We start from the raw sequence: 26,559 nt of genomic DNA on the forward strand, positions 1-26,559 counted from the left end.
TAAATTGTAATGCTCAAGCCTCTTCACATTTAAAACCCCCAAGAATATTTCTCCCAATGATTTCAATAAAAGGAGAGTAGGAGAAAATAAGAATTTAAAGAACAAATGGGGGTTTTTTATAGAGTGTAGGGAGAAGTCAAGAATGATAAACTAATTTAACAAAGGGATTCTCCACATTTCAAGGGTTTTGGGGTTGTATTTATAGGCAAAAACCCCTTGTTACGATTATAAGCCGTTGGAACTTAAAATTATATTTTTATTTTGAAAAACTAGCCGTTTTTCGCCGTTGGGGACACTCCCGAGAAGGTCGGTTGACCAGGTCAAGGTACGGTCGACCGGGCTTGAATGAATGAGTTTCGGTTGACGTTAGTGACAGGCGTCGGTCGACAGTTAGTGAAGGCTCGGTCGCTAGGGCTCAAGGACGGTCGACGGGGTGAATCAACGAGTTTCGGTCGACCGTATGAAGGCTCGCGTCGCCGCCTCACTTTTCTGCACAGACACTATTCAGGTTTTGGCCATAACTTTGTCCACCCACCTCAAATGGATGTTCTTTATATCATAGAAAGCTAAGAAAATTCCCACAACTTTACTGTTGGACATATTTTAGGATAACTGACTTTGTTTGAGAAAAATTGTCCATCAATGAGACGGAAGAACATGAAGGTAGTTTTCTCTATGACCACGTTTCAGTGTTTTGGCCATTAAATTTTTCTGATGTAACTCCAATTTGGAGGTCGTGGTATCAAAACTCAAGATATGGGAAAATACCAAATTTTCAATCTTGACCATGGTCTGATATGAGACCAATCGAGTGAGAAAGTTCTCTTCTAAACATTCGGTCGACGGCCGGTGACGAACCCCTTTGGAAAAATATAGCTTTTGCCCTTCTTTTAACTTTAAAAACCATGTAAAAACCTGTGTATAAGTTAGGCATTTTATGAAAAGAGTTATTCATATATTTGAGCCGGGTCCTATGGTCAATCTAAGGCAGGTAGAGCTTCAATTTTAAATTCATGTAAGATGAATGCACATTCAACCCTAATTACTATTACAACCAGAAAATAAATAAACTTCGTGTCTTCTGCCTCCTAATGCTCATGGAATATGCCGATTGGTGTTCTTTCAGTGCTCTTCAACTTCATTTTGCATTCATCACTTGTGCTTACAGAACATTAAACCTGTCACACTCAGTTACACAAAAGGGGATACTTGTGGGTTGTCATTATCAAAAAAGATCGGACTTAAAAAGTCAACTAATCTCCCCCTTTTTGATGATGACAACACATGAGCAAAAATGGGGATTGCCTGATAAGGCTACCCCTTACAATATGCATAAATTAAAATGCTATTCAAAAAAGCTCAATCATACACATGAAAGACCTTCACAAATTTGCAAGTTGACAGTTAAGCTCAGTGGTCAATGTGCAGTTTATGTTGAAGCTATTTTAACAAAAATATTCAAGTTTTGTGCATTTGTCCTCCCAATTTTGAATAACAAAAGGCAGAGATATAAAAGGGGTTTATAATGTGCTCAAGAAACATCTCCCCTTTTTGTCATCAAACAAAAGGGCTAACTGAGTAGAAAATAATTTTATCATTTAAAATATACTCAGCAAAGAAAAGAAAAGGAACATCCCCCTTTTTGAAGAAAAGAAAGCTCTATCCCCTAAGTGATATAACAGTTGGACATAAAAATTATAACGGTTTTAAAGATATTGGCAGTTAAGCCCAGAAAACAATTTTATAACTGGTCATTAAGAAAAATTAAAAGATATGAAAAACAAGATTAGACAGGGGATTATCCACAAAACCATGACAAATTAACTATATAAGGACTCGTTGAAAGAAAAGATTGGTTCCAACACGCACGGGAATATGATAGAAAGGTAGGTTTGAGCATAAGAGTGGTCTAATGAGTTCAATGCATTTTATATATGATTCCATGAACCAGTTTATATAGCACCTTTTAAAAAGGATTCATGACACCCCAAATTTCAAGACAATACAAGACATCATGAAGACGTTTCAGCATACAAGCAAGACATTAAATATATTTTATATAAGTCGATTCGTGCTTTTATAAATGTATATAATATATATATATATAGATAAATATATGTATTAAAATTATATCCCCTTCAAATTTTTAATAAATGTAGGGGCTTAGTGCTGCGAAAAGGAAGCTTAATTAAAGCTCAAGCAAGCATCATTTTTCTGGGGTTAAGCATTAAGCACGACACAAAGTATGACTTAGAAAAATGAACAATATAGATCCAGGAGGTTAAATAAATTTAAGAATGGGTCATATGGAAAAAAACCTAAAACCACTGTGGCAAACAACTATGTCATTTATTATATTAAGGAAGACATTAAAATTAATCACAAGCCACAATGATTTAAAAGCCAAATCTAAGCAGGAATTGTGTTTCCTGTGAGCACAACAAGAAAAAAATAATTCTAGGTGCTCCCCCTATCAAATTTGAATGCGTTGCTTAGATTCTTTTAACTACTTATATGAATAATTGTGAAAGTTCAAGCCGGATAAGAGTAATTTCAATTGTACTGATTATTGTTCGACGAATAAAAAATTTCACAGTAAAAGGTCCCTCTAAACACACATGCTGCTTAAAATCAAGTACAAGTCGTGCATGGTGTTCATGGTACCGTAACATTATATCAAAGATATTCAGTGAGACAGGATATGATGTTCAGGTGCCTAGAAAAACGTGTGGACTCAAAAAGTAGAAACACTGAGAAATAAGGGAGAGTCAATGGTCAATTGATCTTATCCTTTTCAAGGAGGGGATAACCTTCCACGGTATAGTCTCAAGCATACAAAAAGTGCAATTAATGGTCAAGGATGAATTTCAGTATTACGCAATCAACACATGTTCATCCTTTAATATCACTTAGCATATGCAGGGATTTAAGGCATTAATTTCATTTTCTTTAAAGTGAGGCTTTTAAAACTCCCCCTATATATTTGCATGCAGACTTACTTGCATAAGTTCAGGATGATAGTCATTTAAGAACAATTCCTCCCAAAGAGTTAATCCTTTCAAAAGATTTTCAATATTGCAACAAATATAGACATTTTGCACCTACTAGATGCATATTCAATTTATTTAAATACACAATAGTCAATCAAGGTTATACTCAAGGGGGGGCAGTAAAGCAAAGGGGTTCAATAAAGATTGACACAACTCAAAATTCACAAATGAGTGGGAAATGAAAAACTCCCCCTAAGTCATGCAAATTCCGTAGTCAATGAACCATCATCAAAATATGGAACGTTCAATGTAAAATGGGACCTGATGCTCTCCATTTGCGTTCCGAGTGAGTACATAATCCAAAGAAATTTACAAATGGGTAATGAACTAAGTTCATCCTAAAAAACCCCAACTAAATGTGTACATGCATTCAAAATACATAGCAGTTTGGATGGATTTCAATGTACTTCTCAATGTAATTACTGTTCATCCTAGTAGGGAAACGTGATGCTTATACTAATCAAAATGATTTCAATAGTATACCAAATAGTTATAAAGCGGTTTCCTTTTAATGCAGCTATTCTGGTTATCTGTTAAGAGATTTTGTTAATATGTTCGGTATAGATATTCCTTATAAGCCAAGAGCATCAGAAAAATATATATAAGAGGGCATGAAATTAATGTTCGTGAACAAAGAACATTCATATCGAATCACTAGCTTTTAAGCCATGGATTATAACGTTTAGGGCTATTCTCAAGAGCCTCTATTCAATAACTGAAGATGATGCCTATTATGAATCATTTTTGTGCCTTCTGATAAGGATGAGTTGGGCTCTCTAGTTATTCGATGATTATGCAAAGATGAATTTAATTTTCTATTTGGTTTCACTTATCATTTTCAAAAATGGTTAAACATTAATTTATCATAATCCTCTTAGCACAAGGTTTTGTTGAGAAAAATCCTATCAAAATTTCGGCAGCATGCAGTTGAAATCAGACATTTCCAATTTTACCATGTACCTAAAAATAAGATAAGATTCACGCAATCAACAATAATAGTCCAATTAAGCCATGCGAGAACCATCCTATTTCACTACCAGCATGAAATTCTATCAACATGCATTCCGACCATCAAGAGGCATTCTAGCCTAAGCATGAATCAGGTAGTTCAAATCAATATATAAAAAAAAAAAAGAATAAAACTATCCATATGAAAATATGATCATTAGGAAAAGTGAGGAGTAGTGGCATCAGTACAAATAAGTTATCCATCAAATATAATTGAACTTAAATCAAAGATGGATATATGCATTTATTTAAAACAAATGATTCCATCTGAAGAAAAAATATAGTCATGTAAATAAGGAATGGACTGGCATTTAGCTCACCATCGATCAAATTTAAAATAATATCCATCAATCATAGAGTATATTCATTTAGCCACCAATGGTTATTGGTATTCAGCTCCATAAAGGTCCAATGTATTATGATAAGCACCAATACAAAAAAAAAATGTATATGGATTGAATTTTCAAAAACATGCTGCCTCCCCCTCAATTATGTAGCCAAAGAATTATATGTTCAATAATTGTATTGGGCATAACAAACATTTTCAAAGACGAGGACGAGCTTAAGCTCAATTATGAGTTTAGGATTATACATTACAAAGCATAAGATCAATTTCCTAAAAAAAAAAAAAAAAAAACAAAAAAAACTCAATACTGTGTGATGGACTAGATCTGCTATATCGGACATCTACTTTAAAGCATATATAGCATCAGAATTCTTTAGAACAATTAAAAACATTTGTCCATTGAATGAGATTATTTACAATATGCTTATGAGGTTTAATCAAAAGCTGGATAATGAACATAAGAATGACACTAGCCACAATATTCTCATATATTAAACCAATAATAATTATATGTATATATAAGCTGAGATTGATAACGTCTTAAAAACTCATATGTTGGCTAGATTTCTTAGGGTTCCAGTAGAATAATAGAGCATTACTAAAATATACTCTTGTTAAGCATTGCACTTATTAATAATTTAAAGTTTTGATTCCATATTATAATCCTAAAATCTATGAGTATTAAAAGATATCTTCTCAAGTGCACTCATAAGACATCCTGCTATTATCATAAAGATTTATTCATGATTTATACAAAGATCTAATACAAGGATATATATTACAAATCATACAAGAAATAATCATAAATTCATATGATCACGAAAAATATAACACAACATCCACAGTATGAAAAATTTCAATGCATGAAGAATGTATAAAGTAGAAAGGGATAGAATTGACCTTTATGTTTTTTCTCTTCTTAGTCATTTAAGCTCGGAGTGGGTTCATATCTCTCCCTCGGTTTCTTATCCCTTCTTCTGTTTACCAATAGACCTTAGTACTCAAAAACGTAACTGTATAAGAGTATTAGTAACTAAAGCAAAAAAAAGTAGCAAGCACTCAAATGCTATGCATTGAAACACAAGTCATGCAAATCAATTCATTTTCAAATTTTGGGAAAAAATATGCATTTTTTAAAATTCATTTTTCAATGGGATATGACAATACTCACAAATACTTTCCAACTCTCCAATCAAGTGATTTACAAAATCATTTTCAATAACAAACGGTTTTTTAATTAAAATATATATATATAAGCAGTGGAGGAATTGCAAATATTGACCCTCAAAACAGGGAACACCGAAAAATGAATCGTTGCAATCTTTATGAAAATAGTTGTTAAGCTATTGCAACAGCTCTGATACCAATGGTTGGAGTTGTGTGATCACAAAGAGGGGGTGAATTGGGTTTAAAAACTTTTTGACTAATTTAAAACAATTCGCCGATTCATGACAGTATCAGTCCATTCAACATGTATACGTGTATGTAAGCGAGTTTAACAATAAAGCAAACATACACATGTGCCAGTAGTATCTTATTTAATCAAATGTGTGCATGAGACCAATTTCGACATTAAATAAACTTCATACACATGCTGAAATTAAAGGTAGGAATTTAAATAAATAGAAAAGCGAAAACAGATTTGTTATCGGGTTCGACCAACCAGCCTACATCCCCAGCCTTGGGCTTACCCCCAAGGATTCCACTATACATGCTCACTGAACCGGCGGAGCAAAAGACTTTTACATCCTCTCATTAAGCGGGCGAGGAAGGAAAACCCCAGCTCAATTACTCGGCTGAGCCCCCCCCACACTAGTCTCATTGCGGGGTGAGATCCCCAGTTCAATTTCGGGCTGTTGAACCCGAACCGGTCTCACTTGGGGGCTGAGACTCCACAGTTAAATTACTGGGTGAACCGAACTTCTAATAAAATCATTTTGTACATAAAATATGCTTCTAAAATACAAGCAGAGATGTACAACATTAAAAACTAAATGCATCCTCATATGATTTTGAAAGAAGTCAGGTAGAGTATGGGTTTTCTCTCAACATATTTCAAGTAAAAACGTGAGGAGTTTGGAAAATATTGACCTTTATAAAATAGAGGAGAAGCCTCTTCAAACAAGTATATATTAACTTGCTATATGCTCAAGCCCTTCAATAAAAACCCCCAAGAATATTTTCTCCCAAACTGATTTCAATTAAAAGGAGAGTAGGGTGAAAAAAAATACGGAATTTTAAAGAACAAATGGGTATAAGAAGTGTGGAGAATCAAAGAATGATAAATTAATTTAACAAGGGAATTCTCCAACAATTTTCAAGTGGTTTTGGGGGTGTATTATAGCACAAAACACCTTGTGACCGTTTAAATAGCCGTTGGAACTTAAAATTATTTTTATTTGAACACTAGCGTTTTTTCGGCCCGTTGGGGACACTTTCTCGAGAAGGCGGTAGACCCAAGGCCAAGGTACGTCGAACGGGGCTTGAAACGAATGAGTTCTCGGTCGACAGTTAGTGAAGGCTCGGTCGACCAGGCTCAAGGTACGGTCGACCGGGGCTGCCGAAATCAAAACGAGTTTCGAGTCCACCGTTAGGAAGGCTCGGTCGACCGGCCTCTACTTTTCTGCACGACACTATTCAGTGTTTTGGGCCATAACTTTTCCACACACCTCCAACATTGTGTTCTTTATATCAATAGAAGCTAAGAGAAATTCCCACAAACTTTACTGTTGGAAAATTTTGGAAATGACTTTTGTGTTGAGAAAAATGTCCATCAATGAGACGGGAAAGAAAACATGAAAGGTAGTTGTTTCTTATGGACAAGTTTTTCAGTGTTTTGGCCATAACTTTTTCTTGTGACTCCAATTTGGATGGTCTTGGTATCCAACTCAAGATATGGGAAATCCACAACTTTCATCTTGAACATGGTTGCTATGAGATCCAATTGAGTGAGAAAATTTCTCATTTCTAACATTCGGTCGACTGGCCGGTCGTGACCGACCCCTTTGAAAAAATGCTTTTGCTTTTTTACATTTAAAACCATTTAAAAACATTTTGTATAGTTAGGCATTTTATGAAAAAAAGAGTTCTTCATTTTATTTTGAGGTCCTAGGCAATCTAAGGTCAGGTAGAGCTTCAATTTTAATCATTGTAAGATGCATGACATTCAACCCTAATTACTATTACAACCCAGAAAATAAATTAAAATATCGTGTCTTCTGCTCATCAATGCCTCCATGGAATATGCCGATTGGTGTTCTTATCAGTGCTCTTTAAACTCCATTGTGCATTAATCATGTGCTACGAAACATAAACCTGTTCACACTCAGTTACACAAATGGGATACTGTGGTTTGTCATTATCAAAACAAGGATCGGACTTAAAAAGTCAACATGCCTTATTCATAAGAAATTTCAGTCATTCTTGATTTATTTATTTTGATCAAAAGATTTTAAGAAACTTTTAAAATTTTTCTTGGGCCCAGTTCTTCGGCTCAGAAGAAAGTATTTTCCCTGAGGTCATTCAAAATGATTTTGAATTCTTTCAAAAGAATTTGCATGCTCGTTAAGCATTCTCAGATCGATCTTCAAAATTACTACTTTTTCGTTTTCATTTCATGTTAACTTGGATTTTCTATTAGGACTATTGCATAGTTTCCCCCGAGATCAGTTTCTTATGTCATTCAACAATGGTTTTATTTTGTTTTAATAAAATTACTATTTTCAATTTCTCTCTGTCAAATGTTAGATGAAGATCAAAGGAAAAACTTATTTGTCATTAATAAAGAATTTTACATTGATATAGAAATCTTAAGAGAACTACAAACATAAGTCTAATAAGAAAAATAGGGATGAATTATGAAAATTACTATGATATTAAATATGATATTCAATTATACTTAAAAGGCAAGTCATAATTCGACCAATTGGCCAATTGAATTGATTTTTAAACGATATTTATTTTTGAAAAATATATTTATTCATTTAATTTGCATGAAATTTGTATGTAATACATATTTTGGAACAATATAATTATCTAAATATTTTTTTTCTAAAGTATTAATATTATTTATTTTTCATATATATTTTAAAATAGTTTAAACTAATAATTTATTTTGTTGTCGTACTTATATTGAGTGGAATGGAATGGAATCAAATTTATTATTTAATTTCGTAACATTATCTATTCAAATTTTCATTTCATTCATTTCTTACACCATTCCATTTTGCATATCAAATATGACATTTAATTATCTTCTATTATTTCAACTTTTATTATTTCCCACCATTTATTCTAAATCTTCATCCTCAATTATTTTTACAAAATCTAGCCTTTTTAAAATTTTTATTAACTTATATTTTTACTTTCATTTGCATAGTGTTCTGTTTCTCCAAAACCCAATAATTACAATTGTTCTTCTTTTTGGGATAATGTGTTCTTTCTTATTTTTTGTTTTTTACTTTCCATGCTTATTTTATTTTTTCTTTTTATCCTTCTAGGTTCACAACTCCATTGCATGTTAGGTATTGTGCAACGGTCCTGAACTTAACTCCGGTGAGATATTATCTGCTTTGGCCCACTGGCCTCACATATTTATCTTATAAAAGACATCTCACATAGTTGGAATGCAAACGATCATTCAACAATGATTTTATTTTGTTTTAATAAAATTACTATTTTTAATTTCTCTTTGTCAAATGTTTGATGAAGATCAAAGGAAAAACTTATAAGTCATTAATAAAGAATTTTAAATTGATATAGAAACCTTAAGAAAAGACTGCAAGCATAAGTCTAATAAGAAAAATAGGGATAAATTATCATAATTACTATGATATTAAATATGATATTTAATTATACTTAAAAAACAAGTCATAATTCGACCAACTGGCCAATTGAATTGATTTCTAAACGATATTTATTTTTAAAAATATATTTATTTATATAATTTGCATGTAATACATATGTTGGGACAATATTATCTAAATATTTTTTTTCTAAAATATAAATATTAATTATTTTTCATATATATTTTAAAATAAATTTAAACTAATAATTTAATTATGTTGTCGTACTTATATTGAATGGTTGACTGAAAACTAATTGAATTCACTAGATTGGTCAATCTAAAAATTGAATATCCAATTTATTTATAAGTTCAATTTTTAAAATACATTACACCTAATAATAATTTATTTAAAATAATATATTAAATAAAAAATAAATTTTAAAACTTATCTTATTATAATTGAGCAAAAATGGTAAAATTATTATTAATAATAAAATTATATTTTTTTATTAAATATAACTATTGGCTAATTATTAATTAGTGAAATGTATTTTTATTTATAGAATTAAAATTTCAAATTTAGGAGATGGATGGATTGTCATTTACAAAACAAAATAGTTGGATTTTACCTTTATTTAATAACATCCTCGACCAGATGAAGGTGCAATTTCCGGAAAAGGCGAAATGTTATCGGGAAACTGCAGTTGCTGCACATGTACACATCCTCGTCTACCTCATCGTCATCTTCTTTTGTCCACTTCGTGGAAACCCCTGGTCTCTTCTCCTTCTCTATCAGCAGCGCAGGACCTCCATAAGACAAAGAAGCAGCAGAAAACGATTGGTATCTCTGACGCCACGGGCGGTGTGCGGTCACTGTCAGTGTCAGGGTCATGGTTGTCTCGCCTAACGCTTATCCCCGGCGCTTCACTTTCAGAAGCTAGCGATAATTTGGGAGAAGTTGCCGGCGGCGGTGGCGGTGGCGGTGGCGATTCTGGAATCGCCGGTGGACCGAACCCCGTGGGGGCAAAAGGGTCGGGAACTACGGCCAGAGGACGGAGATTGCTGAGGGTCCGCGAGGAAAAAAGGAAACGTGAATTCGATCGCCTTCACAATTACCCTGCTTGGGCGAAGTCCTGTCCGCCTCACCTTTTTTTTCATCTATTTTATGCATTCGTTTTCCTTTCCAGAAGAATTAATTTTCTTTTCCTATGGGCATCCTTTGCGTACAGGGTCCTAGAAGATGCCTGCAAAAACGACACTGAACTTCGAGCTGTCCTTGGGGATAGCATTGGAAATCCTCAGCTCATGAGGAAAAGGGTACGATTGCACTTCTTTGCCAGAGATAATCTCCATAACAATTTTTCTTTACCGTTGAAATTCTTTTCGGTTCGTAGACGTCCTATTTTAATAGCCTGTCAATTTTTGGTTCTCACTTTTTTCCTGTCACTTGAAGAAATTTACGTAATGAAATTGAAATGGAAGACAATTGTTAAAACGGTTTTGGGTTTGCTCATCTACACGGCATTTTTCAGGCCTACCGGCTCTGCTTTCCTGCAAAACAACAAGGTTGACTGTTCTCCGGGAACCCCTCCACGCCTAAGTAACTAAGCTTGCCAAGAAACTTTTATATGGAAAGCAGGAGGCTGCTTTCGATTGTACTCACTACCATTTGGTGCCTAAGTTAGTGAGACCTACCAAGAAACTTTTTTACAGAATGCAGGAGGCTACGTTTGATTGTGCTTACCCTCTCTTCTCCTCCTTGGCCTTCATATTCTCCCCATGTTGGGCTATCTAGTGTTGTTCAGCCCCACACCTCATTGTGGGGTATTTCATGTAGAGTTATCCTAGTAGGTTTCCCAAATGTCTTTTCTCTTTGGCTGTAAAATAAATTTCATTAATAGGGAAGGAATTTACAAGAAGGGAAATAAGATATCTCCAGACGAAAATCTAGATCAAACTAGAAAAAAACTAAACAACAAAAATCCAACCAGCAATTTTCTCCAATCCCTATGTAAATCCTGAATACTAGCTTCCCTAAAAATTCCAAACCTAACACACCATAAAGAAGTCATATGTTGAATCTTTTCCCAACTAGTGACCAATCTACCCAAAAAATATCAATGCATTATGCTCCAGTCATGCCCCATAAGATTGCAAATTTGCCACTCTTCCCTGAAGCTGCTCTATCCTTCCTTCTCCCAAAGCCAACGAATGAGATGGCTAACATGTAATTCATTCTATGAATACTTGACCTATTACAATTCTCCTTTTTGCTTTATACTATTATTTGGAAGGTCAAAGTTTCCCCAAAATAAAAGCTTTTACTTGGTTGGTTGTGCTTAACGAAATTTCGCCATGCTCATGGACTAGAAACCAGGCTTTGCTTAGAGGAGGGAATCGTTATCTTGTTTATAGAATAAGATGACAAGCCATTGCGAACACCCTCTCTTTTGTCTTTTTTTCTCTATCATCCTTGCTTGTAGGAGGTGGTGTTTGATTGTACTTACTTCCTGTCCTTTTCCTTTTGCCTTCATATTTTCCCTAAATTGGGCTTTTTGGGGTTGCTTGGAGGTTCTAACTGCTCACCCCACTCCTCATCATTGGGTGTTTCATGGAGAGTTATCCTAGTGGGTTTACCAAATGTCTTTGCGTTCCCTTCTTGACCTTTTCATTTTTTTTTTCTTTCTTTCTTTTCTGCCATCCTTGCTTCATTAGTGATCCTCTTCACTCGAGTTCGTCTTTAGCACCCATCTCCTCTCATTCCAGGTCTTAGGCTCCTGTTGCTTCCTAAAGTTTTCAAGTACATTTAGTTCGTTTCTCATTTGTTCCCCATCATATGTAATCCTTTACCTATCTGCTCACCTAGTGCTTGACTTTTTTAGTCTATTAAAATCCTCTTCCCATGACCAAAACCAAAACTAAAACCAGTCTCATATTTGTCCTCTTTTAGCTCCTTCTTTTCCCACCCCTTAGTGGAGGAGGATTTCTTCCAAGTTCCAAGGCTAGGGGTTTACTTGAAACATCCTAATTTCCCCTTGCATCTTCTAGGGTTGCCTCCTTACTCGTTAGCAATTTAGAAGCTTTCATTGATACTAAGGAGCTCTCTTGGAAGAGCTTGAGGGCCTTTTGGCAAAATCAAGCTCTGAACCTCTTTTGCACCACCCATTCTCCTGCATATGCCCTAGTTTTCTTCTTAGGCCCCTGAACCCTCCGAGAGAACCTTGCTTGTCTTAGCCTAGCATCTATGAGGATGCTCTCTGGGTTGGCTTTAGGCTCCCTATTCTCTCTTTTCCTGTTGAGGTCCTCAACCACAACCATTACTTGACCTCCTGAATGCTTGGCAAACCCTTCCTATTCGCATTGTGATTCTCCATGAGCGTCAAATTGCGATATGAGGCCTTTCTATTACCTTTTTTCTACCTTATGTAAAATCCTACCTTTTGGGGTTGGTGGCACTTTTTGCCAAGCCTCACAAAAAATTTATGCTAGATGATATATCTTTCATTCATGATTTGAAGGGCAAGTACCTCTTCACACTTTGCATGGGGGTAATAGCCAATGAGATCTAGTTGGAGGGAATGTGCGAAAGATGTGAAGCTCAATCCATGCTGGTCCTAAGCCCAAAAAGAGAAGATTGAGAGGCTATTTTGGTTGCATGTACCTTCCTTCTCTCTCATCCTAACTGAGTTGAGGGTTGACTGGGAATAATCCTGCTTTAGGTCGAAGGTAAATCTTCCTACCATCATGCTTTGTGCGTTCATTTTGTGTGTGTTGTCTATAGTTATTTTTTACCCTAAAAAACAAAGACCAATTTGGATATACAAAAAGTTAAGGCAAAATATAAAAGAGAGGAAATTCAATTGAGGCGGTTGACCAACCACTTTGGGCGGTCAACTAGCCCCTTTTTCCCACCAAGTTTGCTTGGCACCCTAATAGGCAGTCGACCGGCCTCTGCAAGTGGTCAACCGGCCCCACGAATTTGCAAATTTGTGAGTTGTTTGCCTTTGATTGGTTGGGAATTTTGGACTTTGCGTGCCTCTTTGATGCCACATATTCTGACAATGGCAGTTGGTAGTTGTTGAGTAATTGGGTAAAATGGAAGACCTAAACTCAATGATAGGTCTCTCCCTCTATTTATAATATATGTAAGTACATTTGGAATGACCATAACACCCTTACCAACTCACACTAATTACTAACTAAACTCTAACGCAAAATAATAATAATGCTAAAAGATTAAATAACCTTTAACACTCCCTCTCAAGCTGGAAAATATACTAGCGGTTATTGAAGTATAGATTGAGGTGTTAATCCCACGAGAAAGCGCTTACAAAAAAATAGGTTGAAGAGAATCAAGTATTAAGGATAACAAGGTGTTGAGAATCCCTTCTATGCTTCGTAAATATATTTCCTACTTTGATTCAATTTTATAACTCAACTGAAAGTTTCACGTCCCAAACCTTCATTCAGAAAGTATTTCTTTGAAGAACAAATGATAAGCAAATGTATTTGATATGCATAAAACTCTTTTTCTTTGAGAACAAGAAGATGTTATCTTATAAGTTATCCAAAATCGACAATATATCTACTGACAATATTGCAGTAAAAGATCAACCTATAAAATAAAACTATGATTAAAAAGAAATCGCATAAAGAAAGCATGATTGAATTTATACGAACTTGAAAACCATAATCTTTGGTTTATTTGAAACTGAAAATGATAAAGAGCTTCATACATAATAAAAAATATTACATTTATTGAACTCCAATTTGAATCAAAATAGAGAAGTAGAAATACTACACATAGAGGTTCATCTCTAGCATTGTTAAGAACTCTAGCCTAACTTACAATTCATATCACAAACTTGAGAGAGAAGTTCTGCAACAATTTTGGGAGAAGAATGGTCAGAATTTCGTGTCCCTAGAGCTCTCCCAAGGTTTCCTTTTATAGGCATCACAAGCACCTTATGCAAGTGTGAACACAAGTTTGATCACAAGCTGGAATTTTATCAACTTCCACAAGATTGCTCCATTTTTACCCCTTTACACATGGAATTGGGAGCTGGTCAAAACATGAAAGTTGTAGTAACCCCATGTCTTGGGCATTTAGATACCGAATTTCATCTTCACTCAAGGTTTGGAGCTCCAGATATGTCCAAAATAGCAAGCTGCGCGCAGCCAACATTGTTGACTTGTCTTCACCTAGATTGATTCCTATATTTCACCTACATGCACACCGAATTTGAAATTATTCAAAACATAAAAGTTGTAGATATATGTCTTGTTCTTCTAGATATAAAATATCAGCTCAATTTGAGGTCTACAACTTCAGATATGTTCAAAATATTTACTGCTGCGCAGTACGTAAGCAAGCTGAAATTGTTGACTTTTCATTCACACGTCGTTTTCCACTTGCACACAACAAATACACTACATAAATACTATACTTTATGAATAATACTAAAGACAACCTAAACATGTATGCATAATCTTATTTTTACTGTTAAAGTTGATACAAATTAAAGTTGTGACATGAGTTTCTAATTTCACCAAAAGTATGAGTATTAATATAATAGAAGTGTAATAGAGTCTTATGAAGTTTATGAAAATACTGAATTTTTAGACTATTATCACAACCCCCAACCAGCTTATTGCTAGTCCTTAGCAATTCAAGCGTAAACATGATGCACAACACAATGATAAGATCAAAATAAAATAAGCAAAACTATAGAAGTATTTTGAATCTAAATATCGGTAAGATCACAAGTACTAATAAGATTATTTCGATCACAACTTCTAAAATTGTGTGTGTGTACTAGGCCCAAGCTCCTCTTACCATACCATAATACATATAACTTTGAAAAATTAACCATGGAAAAGTTTCAACTCCATATCCTCACAGGTACAAATATTAATTTGCGGGGTTCGATGTTCACTCGTGGAGTTGGAAAATAGATAGACACTCTGGAAAAGGTTACATTTAAAGACAGACGAATAAACTAATATTGATAAGAAGATAGGAAAACTAACTGCTATAGAACTCACCCATCTTACTACTAGCGTCAGGATTTCAATAGGTCATTATGAGAATGATACAAGTAAGAGAGCCTAGTGAGAAAATTATTTACAAAGAAAGAGAAAACTAAGATCGTTGTCTATAAATGATGGAAGACTTTATTGATCTCAATAAACATTTTTTTTTTTCAACATTTTTCCTCTTTTTCTCTTTTTTTTTTTACAACTTTTTTTTTTTGATATATATATATATATATTTTAAATCAATGGAAGAACAAATACAACCAAAATAAAATAACAATTCTTACCATGATTTTCTCAAGGATAGAGAATGTTCATGTTATCTAGGCTCATCAATAAAACAAATCCTCATTTTGACCAATATCATCCCTCGGCTGATAAGTATCACGTATTGACATTCCTAGCAACAATTAACCAATCCAACAAATCAATGAAAGTTCATAAGCTGTTTTCTCATCCTCTCCACTCACTCACCAAAGATGTGTGAGTTTAAAAGGAAAATAAACTTAACCATGGTAATTTTCTCAGCTATATACATTGAACATCCATCTTACCATATGGCCAGCAACGTGTGGATAAAATTTTTAGAAGTTATTCTCTAATAATCAAGATAGAAAATGTGACTAAAACCGAATATTTTGACCAAAACACATTGATAGAACAGGTAAGATTCCAAGTCAATCCGTTCAAACATGCAATGTACACTTGTTTACACAAGAATTACCAAAAACATAAGTGCAAATGTGCAAACGTGCATGAATATGCCAGCACCCCCAACCTAAATTTGACAGTGTCCTCACTGTCACCAAATATAGCAATGGTCTTGTATAAGAACTAGGCATGCAAGGAGATACCAGAAGAACTAAAATAAAAAACACCCAAAAGAAAAAAAAAAACAAAAAAACAAAATAAAAACTATAGTATAGAAAGATAAAACCTGATTAATTGAGGTAAATATGAGCCACCAAAGTGGTCTCCTCAGGTTGGTCTACGCGCTCCACAAAATGCTTCAACCGTTGTCCATTAACTTTGAAAATTCTCCCATCTTTTGGATCTTCAATTTCAATAGCACCGTTGGGAAATACTTGTTTCACCAAAAATGGACTGATCTAGCGGGATTTCAACTTTCTAGTATGGAGATGCAAACGGGAATCATATAGATGCACCCGTTGCCTTGGCTCAAAATATTTCCTTAGGATGTGCTTATCATGAGCCATTTTCAGTTTAGCTTTGTAAATCCTGGACTTGTCATAGGCATCGTTCCTCAACTCTTCTATTTCTGACAATTGTAACTTCCTTCGAAGACCTGCAACACTAATATCAAAGTTAAGGGCTTTAACAACCCAATAAGCTTTATGCTCCAGTTCAATAGGTAGATGACACGCTTTCCTATAGACAAGTCGATATAGAGACATTCAAGAATAGTCTTGTAAGCAGTGCGGTAAGCCTATAATGCATCAAATAGGCGTAAAGACCAAACTTTCTAGTTTGGTTGAACAGTTTTTTCCAAAATCTGCTTGACTTCACAATTTGCTAGCTTAGCTTGTCCATTGGTTTGTGGATGATATGCGGTGGAGACCTTGTGAACAACTCCATACTTGTGCATCAAAGCTTCAAAGGAACGATTACAGAAATGTGCCCCTTGGTCACTGATGATGACACGTGGCGTACCATACCTAGACAATACATTCTCTTTCAAAAATTTGATCATAACAGTTGTTAATTTTTGTGCAATCCCAAGAGGGGGGGTGAATTGGTATTTAAAAATTTTGTCCCCTAGGTCAATTTACTAACAACAGTATTACATAAGCCTAAGGTCAATCTATGCAATCAATAAATAAACATACACGTGCAGTAAAGTAAAGTGTGGAAAAAGAAAATGATACACGCGATATGTTTTCGAGGTTCGGCCAAAATGCCTACGTCCCCGCCTTGGCTAACAAGCACAATGATTACTACTATAGGCTCACTTAATGGGTGGAGCGGCACCTAAACAATCAGGTCAATTAGCACAGGGCTGACCTCAACCTTCACAATCAAGTCAATTAACATGGGGCTGACCTCAACCTTTACAATCAGGTCAATTAACACAGGGCTGACCTCAACCTACACAATCCTTACCGGGCTGGATTACCGCCCCTTCAGGCCACGCTTGAAAATACAACAATATTCACTCAATCAAATGGTACAGTGATTGTGTTTTCATGTAAAGCAGATATGTACCCAATATGCGCAAGTAATAATCAATTCACACCAAACATGTAGGAACTGTAAGCTCAGTGGTGTATGTGTGCAATCTACACTCAATATAATGATTTTATTTAATCAAGCACAAGAGTGTTCAAGCAAGCTAATCTTTGAAAGCAAAGTATATGAAATCTCAATATCAGCTTAGTGTTTCAACGATGCTAGCAATATTTATTCAAACAAACTCAAAAATATTTTCTCAACTTGTATTTAGTGCAAGAGTTGTTTGAAATCTAATTTGTAAAATATTTTGCACACACAAAGCAAATAAAGCTTTAAGGAATCTTGCAATGACAATGCTAAGATCCTCAAGCTAATGAGTTTTTCCCAGCACAAGATTTATCAAGTAAAATCTGTGGGATAACTCTTTGCTTAACTCTTCAAAATCAATATCAAATAAACAAACAAGCAAATAGGAGTATGAGCAAACTATATAATCAATAACACAATATAACACTCTCACAAGGATAGGATGTATCAAAGGAATGAATGTTTGAGAGTATATGGAGTGGAATAGGCAAAAATAGGTTTTTGAGATTCAGAGGATTTTTGCTAATTATTTTGGCTAATCTCTCTCTAATTATTCCAAATGAGGGGGTATGTATAGACATCCCCAAAAATATGGCCGTTAAGGACACAAATGGAATAATTATAAAAGTTTTAATATTATTTAAATAAATTAATCCCGTTTAAAAATATTTACCACGGTAAAAAATTTGGGGCAACTCGAGAGCACTGGTCGACTGAGCTAAGTTCGGTTAACCGAAGTTCTTGAGGTTCGGTTGACCGAGCATTAAATGAATTGGGAGTTCGGTCGATTGGACTTGTAAGTCCAATGGCGATTTTCCCTTTTTGCGAGGTTCGGTCGACTAGGGTCAATTTGAACTTCCTCAGTCAGTCAACCAAATCGTTGAGTTCCCACACGTGGGAACTCGGTTGATCAGGTTGGTGATATACAAAATATACTCGGTCCGACCAAGAGGTCAATAAAGTTGACTCCTGGGGAGTTTGTTTGACTGGGGTCAAATGAACTACGTGAGTTCGGTCGACCACGATGTGGTCAACTAGTTGACTCGGTCCTAGTTCGGTCGACCGTGGGCATTTTGTACTTAGGGATACGGTCGACCGAACGTGCACATTTAGTACATTTCGGGTCTTGTTTTAAGCATTCAATCACCAATTTCAAATGATCATTCATATATGTGCATGAGTGAGTGTCCTAGGGTCATTTTTAGGCCCTTTTGAAGGCACCGAAAAAATCCGGTGTTGGTCGACCGTGTTCCCTAAGGTCTTTCTATGGTCATTTGATTTTCAGGAGATGTGTAGGGACTTAGAGTCGTTCTATGATCTTTGAGCTTTGTAGTTCTACATGCATGATATGCACCAATTATTATAGACCATTCCTACTTAAATATTACAGACCCAAAATGATAAATATAAATTACAACACAAAACAATCTTTAGGGTCTTTGTCTTCTTCAAGTCCATGTGCGTGCACCATATGATACTTCCGACTGGTCCTGCACACAAACTCATTAACCATTAAATATCAGAGTGTTTTTCATGACCAAAACGGGATATGACCAATAAGGTCAACAACAGTGTTATCATTAGTATGACAAGGCATGGCCTCGATCCATTTGGACACATAGTCAACAGCAAGAAGAATATAAAGATAGCCAAGAGAAGAAAGAAAAGGACCCATAAAATCAATACCCCGACAATCAAATATTTCAATGACAAGAATAGGGTTAAGGGGCATCATGTGACGTTAGGTTAGTGCTCCCAACTTTTGGCATTTTTCACAAGAATGACAAAAAGCATTAGTATCTTTGTACAAAGTGGGCCAATAAAGACCACACTGTAAAATTTTTGTAGCGGTCTTTTTCATAGAGAAATGACCACCACAAGCCTTTGAATGACAAAAGCTCAAGACACTCATTACCTCAGTTTCTGGAATGCATCTTCTCATGATTTGGTCAAGGCAATACTTAAACAAATAAGGATCATCCTAATAAAAATTTCTTATCTCGATTCTCGACCAGAACTTACATTTATCTTGTGCACTCCAGTTGGATGGAATTTCACTAGAAACCAAGTAGTTGACAATGTGAGCATACCGTGGCATTTGGCTAATGGCAAATAGATGTTCATTAGGGAAGTCATCTCGAATGGGTGGTCCTTCAGTAGAGTCATTGAACTCTAGGTGAGATAAATAATCAGCCACAACATTTTCCACACCTTTCTTATCCTTGATTGTAAGATCAAATTCCTGCAAGAATAAAACCAACTAATCAAACGAGCCTTAGCATACTTCTTAGACAGAAGGTTTTTAAGGGCTGCATGGTCAGTAAACACAGTAATAGGTGAACCAATCAAATAAGAACGGAATTTTTCTAAAGCAAAAACAACTGCTAGTAGTTCCTTTTTAGTAGTAGAATAATTTATTTGAGCACTATTTAAGGTTTGACTAGCATAATAAACAACAAAGGGTTTCCCTTCCCTTTGTTGCCCTACGACAACTCCGATAGCATAATTGCTAGCGTCACACATAATTTCAAATGGCAAGGTCCAATTCGGTGACTGTATGATAGGAGCAGTGGTGAGTTTGCCAACGAGCATTTGAAATGCTTCTTCACACTCTAAAGTCTAGTTGAACTCCACATCTTTCAACAAGAGGTTACATAATGGTCGTGAAATAGTGGAGAAATTTTGTATCAACCTCCTGTAGAAGTCAGCATGTCCCAAAAATGATCGGACATCTCTTACTGTCTTAGGAGAAGGTAGTTGAGAAATTAATTCGATTTTGGCCTTGTCAACCTCTATTCCTTTTTTAGACACAATGTGCCCTAAGACGATCCCTGAAGGCACCATGAAATGACATTTTTCCCAGTTCAGCACAAGTCCTTTTTCTTCACACCTACTCAAAACAGCTTTCGAGTTAAGCAGACATGAGTCAAAGGAATTACCAAAAATAGTCAAATAATCCATAAAAATTTCCATGCATTTTTCAACCATATTCTGAATATGCTCATCATACAATGCTGAAAAGTAGTAGACGCATTACATCAACCAAATGGCATCCTACGAAAAGCAAAAGTACCAGAAGGACATGTAAAAGTGATCTTATCCTAATCTTCCATAGCTATCTCTATTTGATAATATCTTGAATATCCATCAAGAAAGCCATAGAAGGGATGGCCAGCTACTCGTTCTAAGATTTGGTCAATAAAAGGCAATGGAAAGTGGTCTTTTCGGGTGGTAGAATTTAATTTTCTATAGTGGATGCACATTCGCCACCCAGTCACTACCCTAGTTGGAATAGATACTCCATCCTCGTTTTCCACCATAGTCACCCCTGATTTCTTAGGAACTACCTATGTTGGACTCATCCATTGACTATCAGATATTGGATAGATTATACCTACATCTAATAATTTTAAGACTTCTTTCTTAACAACTTCTTTCATTGTAGGATTAAGTCTTCTTTGGGGGTCTCTACGGGGTTGAGCTCCTTCCTCTAAATGGATCTTATGGGAACAAATCAGTGGGGAAATACCTTTAATGTCAGTTATGACCCGACCTAGTGCAGATTTATGTTCTCTTAACAAATTTATCAATTTTTCATCCTGTTCAGCACTAAGTTCAGAAGAAATAATGATAGGAAAGGTATCACCTGCTTCTAAGAATGCATGCTTCAAACCCTTGGGTAGTGGGGAGGTTCCAAGGTCAAGGGTTTTGGCTTTTCTCTATCACTTGGCAACTCTTCAAAGCGCGGTTGCCAATATTTCAATTGCTTATCTTGTTTTTCATCAAAATCAGCAAAAATATTAATAGTATTTATAGGAAATAGCAATGGATCAAGGTTAGAGTTATGGAGGAGGTAATTTAAAGATTCAAAATCTTTATGCAAGTGTATTTCCTCCTGAACAAGTGTGTCTATCATGTAGGTTTGATAGCACTCATCCTCGTCTCGTGGTTGCTTTCCAACATTGAAGACATTAACTTCAAGAGTCATGTTCCCAAATGACAGCTTCATGAGGTCATTCCTATAGTTGATCAAAGCATTTGCAGTAGCCAAGAATGGTCTTCCTAAGATCAATGGGATTTTTGACTCCATGTCAACCCCTGATTGAGTATCCAGGACCAAAAAGTCAATGGGATAGTAGAATTTATCAACTTGGAGCAAAACATCTTCCACTATCGCCCTTGGTCGTCGCACAGAACGATCGGCCAGTTGCAATACCACATAAGTGGGCTTAATCTCTCCAAGTCCTAGGTGTAGGTACACTGAGTAAGGCATTAAGTTGACGCATGCACCTACATCTAGTAGAGCTTGGCTAAACTCGTTTGTCCCAATATGGTAGGTAATTGTGGGACATCCTGGATCTTTGTATTTTGGCGGAGTTTTCTGCTCAATCACCGCGCTTACCTGCTCGATCAAGAATGCCGTCTTCTTGACATGGTGCTTTTTCTTCATGGTGCACAGATCCTTGATTACCTTTGCATATCCTGGTACTTGTTTGATCACATGTAACAAAGGCAGGTTTACTTTAACTTGTGTGAGGTGTTCAAGAATCTCACTTTGATTTTCCGGTAATTTTCCCATTCGAAGAGCTTGGGGGAATGGCACCTGTATCGGAAACTTCTTCTTAGGCTCTTGTGGAGAGGCATGTCCAGGAGTAGTGCTTTTGTTGTTTGGCAGAGTTGGTCCATCTAAAGTTATGCCACTTCGAGTCATAATGGCATTAACCCCTTTAATATTATGCTCCTCTCTGGTTGAAGTTTCTGCCATATGTTGCCCTTTTGGATTTGACTGAGGCTGCGAAGGAAATTTACCTCTCTCTTGGATTGTCAGAGAACTAGTTAATCTAGTGATTTGACTTTTTATCTCCTTGTTCTCTTCCACCACCTGTGTAAGGACAGATTCAAATTTTTTGTTCATCTTATTCTGCGCCTCCATAAATGCGTGTAAAGTGTCTTCCAAAGAAGATCTTGCAGGTGGAGCATTATATTGAGGTGGAGGATAAGATCGTTGTGATGGTGCCTCAGGTTTCCAGTTGTTGTGGTTGGATGGTGTAGGCTGATTGGATTTAGACTTCCAACTAAAATTGGGATGGTTTCTCTAGCCAGGGTTGTTAGTGTTGGAGTACGGTGAGTATGGCTTTTGAAACATTCCAAGTGCATTACATTGTTCTTCATACATATCTCGCATCTCTCCATAGGTGGGACATTCCTGAGCTGGGTGGTCCACTTCTCCACAGACAAAGCAAGTGACTTGAGATTTGATGTGAACCTCAATCGACACGCGTTGAGACCCAATAACCAATATTGGAATTCTTGCCCAAGAAAGCTAAAATTCAGATTTTTGATAGGAAACTCCGCCCCAACATTTATAAATGAAGTGTGAACCGAAAGTATAAAGTAACAAACCCCGACCCAATGATTATAGCTTAATCATGAACCGAAAGTATAAAATTTGAATGCCACAAGGAAGAATCCTTGATAAGTTTGCAAGTTCTCTAAAGAACCCAAAGAAGAAACAAATCCTCACTTTTTTTTCTTGATTTCTATTCAATGATCAATTTAGCTCTTACAATGGTGAGATATATATAGCTAGCATGGGGGACAAGGATATTAAACACTCAACAATTCCCACACAAGCAAGGGAGATAAGGACATTAAATACTTAGTAATTCCCACACAAGCATGGGAGACAAGGACAATACACCAACTTACTAGACACATTAATGACTCTCACAACTTACTAAAAACCCATGCAAGCTAAGTTGTCTTGCAAATTACAAATTAAATGTAGAGACAAAAAGCCAAAAAGTCAAATCTCATAATTGAATAGCACACCATTAATAAGGAGATTACAGCCATTAACAAGATTAGCTCCATCAAAAACTTGGATTAAGTTTGTTAAGCTTTCATCTTTCTTTGGGCCAAGCCTGGAGTGCCCCGTTTTTGAATAAGCCCAAATATTTTGAATCAGCCCATGAAGTGCTTCTTTGATCTTTTTGGATCTCGCTCTAGTAATAGGCCCAACTGGAACATGCAATGGATCCTTTAATGCTGCTTGTTGATTCTCATCAAGATTCCACTCTAGCGACTATTTGGATGGGCCAACTATCTCAGCTTTCCAAGACTTCAAATTTCTTTGTGACAAGATTCAATTGGGGCCTTGAGGTGGTCTTCTTCTCGTAGATGGTAGACACCACTAGGTTTTGACCTATTGGTGTTATCAGTAGCATTGGGTCCAGTTCAGGTGTGAGCTTTCTCAGCTAGGTCATTCAAGAATTCAATTGCTTCATCAAGATCTTTTTGGAGATACTCTCCATTGCACATCATCTCCACGAATTGGCGCTCCCTAATTGTGAGTCCTTCATAAAAGCAACTAACTAGGCGCCAATTCTCATACCCATGGTGTGGGCACAAATTTAACAATTCTTTAAACCTTTCCCATGCTTGGTATAGGGTTTCATTATCTTTTTGGGCAAAGGTTGAGATCTGTCTTTTCAAATTATTGGTCTTATGGTGCGGGAAATATTTATTAAAGAAAGCTTCAGTCATTTCCGGCCATGTACCTATGGATCTTGGTCTTAGGGAGTATAACCAACTCTTTTAGAGAGAATGGGAAAAAAAATTAGTCTAATAGAATCTATGGCATTGGGTTGGCTATAAAAAGTGACCACTACCTCCTCAAATTCCCTAACATGTACATATGGATTTTCGCTTTCTAATCCATGAAAGGTGGGTAGGAGTTGGATCATGCCCGGTTTGAAATCTAGTTGTGGAGTGTTTGCGGGAAACATGATACGTGATGGAGTGGTTGTACGGGTTGGGTGCAAGTAGTCCTTCAAGGATCGTGCTGGATTAGGCTCAAGTTGATTCATGGTAGCAGGTGTGTCAAACAATGTTCTTGACTAAGAATCAGATGAGGTCTCACTAGCAGTGGGGCTTGGTTGCTGCTCGATTTCAACTCTTCTCACAAGTCTTCCATGCTTGGTTCTCTGCCAAAACATACACCCAAAACAAAGAGAAATTCTTTTTTTTTTTTTCTTTTTTTGTTAGAACATAAACTATATAAAAAATAAAATAAAATAAAAATCTATTAGAAAGAACTTTAACAAGAGAATAAAATGAAACTAGGAGGCATAGCCATCCATAAAAGAGAAAAGAAAAATAATAAAAGGTGGCTCAGCTGACCACATAAAAAATAATAATAATAATAATAACAATAATAAGAAATAGGTGGCTTAGCTGTCCATAAGATTAATATTAACAATGGAAAAATAAGAGACGTGAGAAATTACAAGTAAAAGTAGGAGGCTCAGCCTTCCATTAAAAGAAAAGAAACGGAAGAAAAAAAACGAACTTTACCTTTGAAGTACAAACCTTTCTTGTTGATATGGCTTCCCCAACAACGACGCCAAATTTTTGGTTACGCTCAAAATATACTAGCGGTTATTGAAGTATAGATTGAGGGTCGATCCCACGAGGAAGCGCTTACAACAAAATAGGTTGAAGAGAATCAAGTATTAAGGATAACAAGGCGTTGAGAATCCCTTCTATGCTTTGTAAATCTATTTCCTACTTTGATTCAATTTTATAACTCAACTGAAAGTTTCACGTTCCAAACCTTCAATCGGAAAGTATTTCTTTGAAGAACAAATGATAAGAAAATGTATTTGATATGCATAAAACTCTTTTTCCTTGAGAACAAGAAGATGTTATCTTATAAGTTATCCAAAATCGACAATATATCTACTGACAATATTGCAGTTTAAGATCAACCTATAAAATAAAACTATGATTAAAAAGAAATCGCATAAAGAAAGCATGATTGAATTTATACGAACTTGAAAACCATAATCTTTGGTTTATTTGAAAATGAAAATGATAAAGAGCTTCATACATAATAAAAAATATTACATTTATTAAACTCCAATTTGAATCAAAGTAGAGAAGTAGAAATACTACACATAGAGGTTCATCTCTAGCCTTGTTAAGAACTCTAAACTTGAGAGAGAAGTTCTACAACAATCCTCTGGGAGAAGAATGGTCAGAATTTCGTGTTCCTAGAGCTCTCCCAAGGTTTCCTATTATAGGCATCACAAGCACCTTATGCAAGTGTGAACACAAGTTTGAACACAAGCTGAAATTTTATCAACTTCCACGAGATTGCTCCATTTTTACCCCTTTACACATGGAATTTGGAACTGGTCAAAACATGAAAGTTGTAACCCCATGTCTTGGGCATTCAGATACCGAATTTCATCTTCATTCAAGGTTTGGAGCTCCAGATATGTCCAAAATAGCAAGCTGCGCGCAGCCAGAATTCTTGACTTGTCTTCACCTAGATTGATTGCTATATTTCACCTACATGCAAACTGAATTTGAAATTATTCAAAACATAAAAGTTGTAGATATATGTCTTGTCCTTCTAGATATAAAATATCAGCTCAATTTGAGGTCTACAATTTTAGATATGTTCAAAATATTGACTGCTGCGTAGTAGGAAAACAAGCTGAAATTGTTGACTTTTCTTTCACATGTTTTTTTCCACACAACAAATACACTACGTAAATACTATACTTTATGAATAATACTCAAGACAACCTAAACATGTATGCATAGTCTTATTTTTACAATTAAAATTGATACAAATTAAAGTTGTGACATGAGTTTCTAATTTGACCAAAAGTATGAGTATAAATATAATGGAAGTGTACTAAAGTCTTATGAAGTGTATGAAAATATTGAATTTTTAGACTATTATCATATATCATATGCTCCTAGCTTGTTACAAATGAATTTCACGCGAGAACCTTCCAAGGCTTTAGTGAACAAATCAACAAGTTGAAACTTAGACTTCACATGAGTTGTCGTAAGGAGCTTTTGTACAAGTTTCTCTTGAATAAAGTGATAATCAACTTCAATGTGCTTTGCCTATTCATGGAAGATAGGGTTGGAGGCAATATGAATAGTAGCTCGATTATCACACATCGACTCCATAGGCCGAGAATGTGGAAGACCTAGTTCTTTCAACATGTTCTTCAGCCAAACAAGTTCACATGTAG

The 26,559-nt window shown here is 35.6% G+C and overlaps 1 protein-coding gene and 1 non-coding gene across 3 annotated transcripts in view; both read left to right on the top strand.

Annotated features, from left to right (window-relative positions):
- Positions 1-9,820: 9,820 nt before the first annotated feature.
- LOC131153582 (uncharacterized) overlaps positions 9,821-26,559 on the top strand; it is a 55,442-nt gene continuing 38,703 nt past the window's right edge. The window contains exons 1-2 of one of the 2 annotated variants that reach the window (XM_058105991.1): positions 9,821-10,320; positions 10,420-10,507. In XM_058105991.1, the coding sequence (XP_057961974.1) occupies positions 9,875-10,320; positions 10,420-10,507 (534 nt within the window). In that variant the 5' untranslated portion in view covers positions 9,821-9,874. The remainder of the gene's footprint in view (positions 10,321-10,419; positions 10,508-26,559) is intronic. The other variant, XM_058105992.1, reaches the window with a different exon arrangement.
- Positions 23,895-24,001, top strand: LOC131154748 (small nucleolar RNA R71). The gene has a single exon (XR_009136657.1). It is a non-coding gene; the product is annotated as a small nucleolar RNA R71 (small nucleolar RNA).

The sequence above is a fragment of the Malania oleifera genome, chromosome 4, assembly GCF_029873635.1.
Source record: "Malania oleifera isolate guangnan ecotype guangnan chromosome 4, ASM2987363v1, whole genome shotgun sequence".
NCBI lineage: Eukaryota > Viridiplantae > Streptophyta > Magnoliopsida > Santalales > Ximeniaceae > Malania > Malania oleifera.